This window comes from Corvus brachyrhynchos, unplaced genomic scaffold (genome assembly GCF_000691975.1).
Source record: "Corvus brachyrhynchos isolate BGI_N302 unplaced genomic scaffold, ASM69197v1 scaffold145, whole genome shotgun sequence".
NCBI lineage: Eukaryota > Metazoa > Chordata > Aves > Passeriformes > Corvidae > Corvus > Corvus brachyrhynchos.
In genome coordinates, this window is record NW_008238344.1 from 135,507 (window position 1) to 137,372 (window position 1,866).

At 46.2% G+C, this 1,866-nt stretch overlaps 1 protein-coding gene across 1 annotated transcript in view; it reads left to right on the top strand.

Moving 5' to 3' along the window:
- SSH2 (slingshot protein phosphatase 2) overlaps positions 1-1,866 on the top strand; it is a 29,239-nt gene that overhangs the window by 20,146 nt on the left and 7,227 nt on the right. The window contains exon 12 of the mRNA XM_017735157.1: positions 526-726. Coding sequence (XP_017590646.1) covers positions 526-726 — 201 coding nt within the window. The remainder of the gene's footprint in view (positions 1-525; positions 727-1,866) is intronic.

The following is a 1,866-nucleotide window of genomic DNA, read 5'->3' on the forward strand; positions in this document are numbered from 1 at the left end:
CTGATTTTCCTAACTGCTTTTCCTCCTTGCCTACCTAGCATCAGAGCATTTTCATTTTGTGGTTTGCAGTAGAACAACATCTCCGTGCTAGAGGCTGCCCTGAACTGCTCAGTATCTCTTTGGGATGTGTTTCTAAGTTGTGACACCACGTTTGTGGTACAGGTTCTCTTTTTACTTGGAATACTGCTTGATGCCAGTGGGCCATTTGGGCTGAGCTCAAGGGTGCTACATTAGTCTTCAAGGGTTTTCCTGTATCTCTGTGTTTATCCACTTTGCAATAACAACTTCAGAAGAGCTGTTGTAACAAAATCTGTTGCAAATATTAATTAGACCTTGTTCTTCAGTTTCTTTGTGTGTCTTGCTCCAGTTTGTAAATTGGATTATCAGATCACATCCCAGACTCCAGCTGCGGCCACAGTGTTGAAAATACATTTGATAATACTCTGGTAAAGAAGTTGCTGCTTTCTTAAGCTTGTCATATGTTTTCTGTTTAATGATCCTCTTTTGTTCTTTCTCTCACTTCAGGAAAAATGGTTCTAAATGCCTGGTGCACTGCAAGATGGGAGTGAGCCGCTCAGCATCCACGGTGATTGCCTATGCCATGAAGGAATATGGCTGGAACCTGGACAGGGCTTACGACTACGTGAAGGAACGGCGCACCGTCACCAAGCCCAACCCCAGCTTCATGCGGCAGCTGGAGGAGTACCAAGGGATCCTGCTGGCCAGGTGAGTGGAAGGAATGATCCTGATTGTCCATGTTAAGGCATGACACTTCAATGGTTGACTCTGTTCTTATAGTCAGAGCTTGTATCACTGCATTGTGCAAGCTCGGGATCTTAGGAAGGGTAGCGCTCTGTTCTCAGGGTTATCAACTGAGCCTGGGAAGACGGGTGTAACAAGGAGCTTTCAGGAGGCTGCTTGACTTCTAGGATGTTTGGTTTTTGGAAAGTAGCATCCCATGAAGTGTTATCTGAGTGCAACATTCAAGAGCTATGCAGGCTCCAACAGAGATAAATGATATCCCTGTTGCTTGTAACATCACTTGGCAGGGAACTTGCTTTGTCTCCTCACAGTTCCCTGTTGAGCATGCCCCTCCTCAGCAGCTGGTCTGGTTTTATTTAGATCCCTTTGGTAAGTGTTGGTGTGAGGGGAGGGGACAGGATGTTCTGTGCATTGCAGCAGTGGTGTTTATTCCTGCCTGGAGTCCTGAGGCCGGTCTGGAGCTGGGCCTGGGTATGGGCAAGTGTGTTGTAATCCCAAGCCTATCACCTGACTAGCAAAAAGAGATAAATATTGCATGTTTCTAAGCTGTGTTAAGCAATGTCTTCACGTGATCAGCAGGAAGGAGGTAGTGATACTCTGTTTTGCCAGATTATGGTATTTTGTTTGGGATCCTGGTGTGCTTTGCCTGGGAGCAGATCTGCAGCAAACAGAGTTACTCAATCTGAGCCTTCTGCCACAGGGGGTGGCTCTTAGCAGGTTTGGACCAAAGTAAACAGTAAATTTCAAAGCTGCTCAGTGCTATTGGGAGATGCCTGCTTATTGTGGAATCAATTTAGGTTGGAAAATAGCTTTAAGGTCGAGTCCAGCCATTGTTTTATACGCTGTTATTTACAGCAGCTCAGTCACTCATGTGCTCGCTTTAGGGCACACTTCTTACCTCTGTCCCCTGCTTGATTTTGTCCTTTCATGTCAGTTCTATCCACTTGCAAAGACCTCCCTTCCCTTTCATTCTAGTAACTTATCCTTCCTTCTTTGCTCTCTACCTGTTCCCAGCAGCCTGACTGTGTGTGTTGCTGGGCCAGGCCTGGATTCCCAATTTTTACACCAAACCCTTGGTGTAAGCTCCCCTGTCACTGTAGTGTG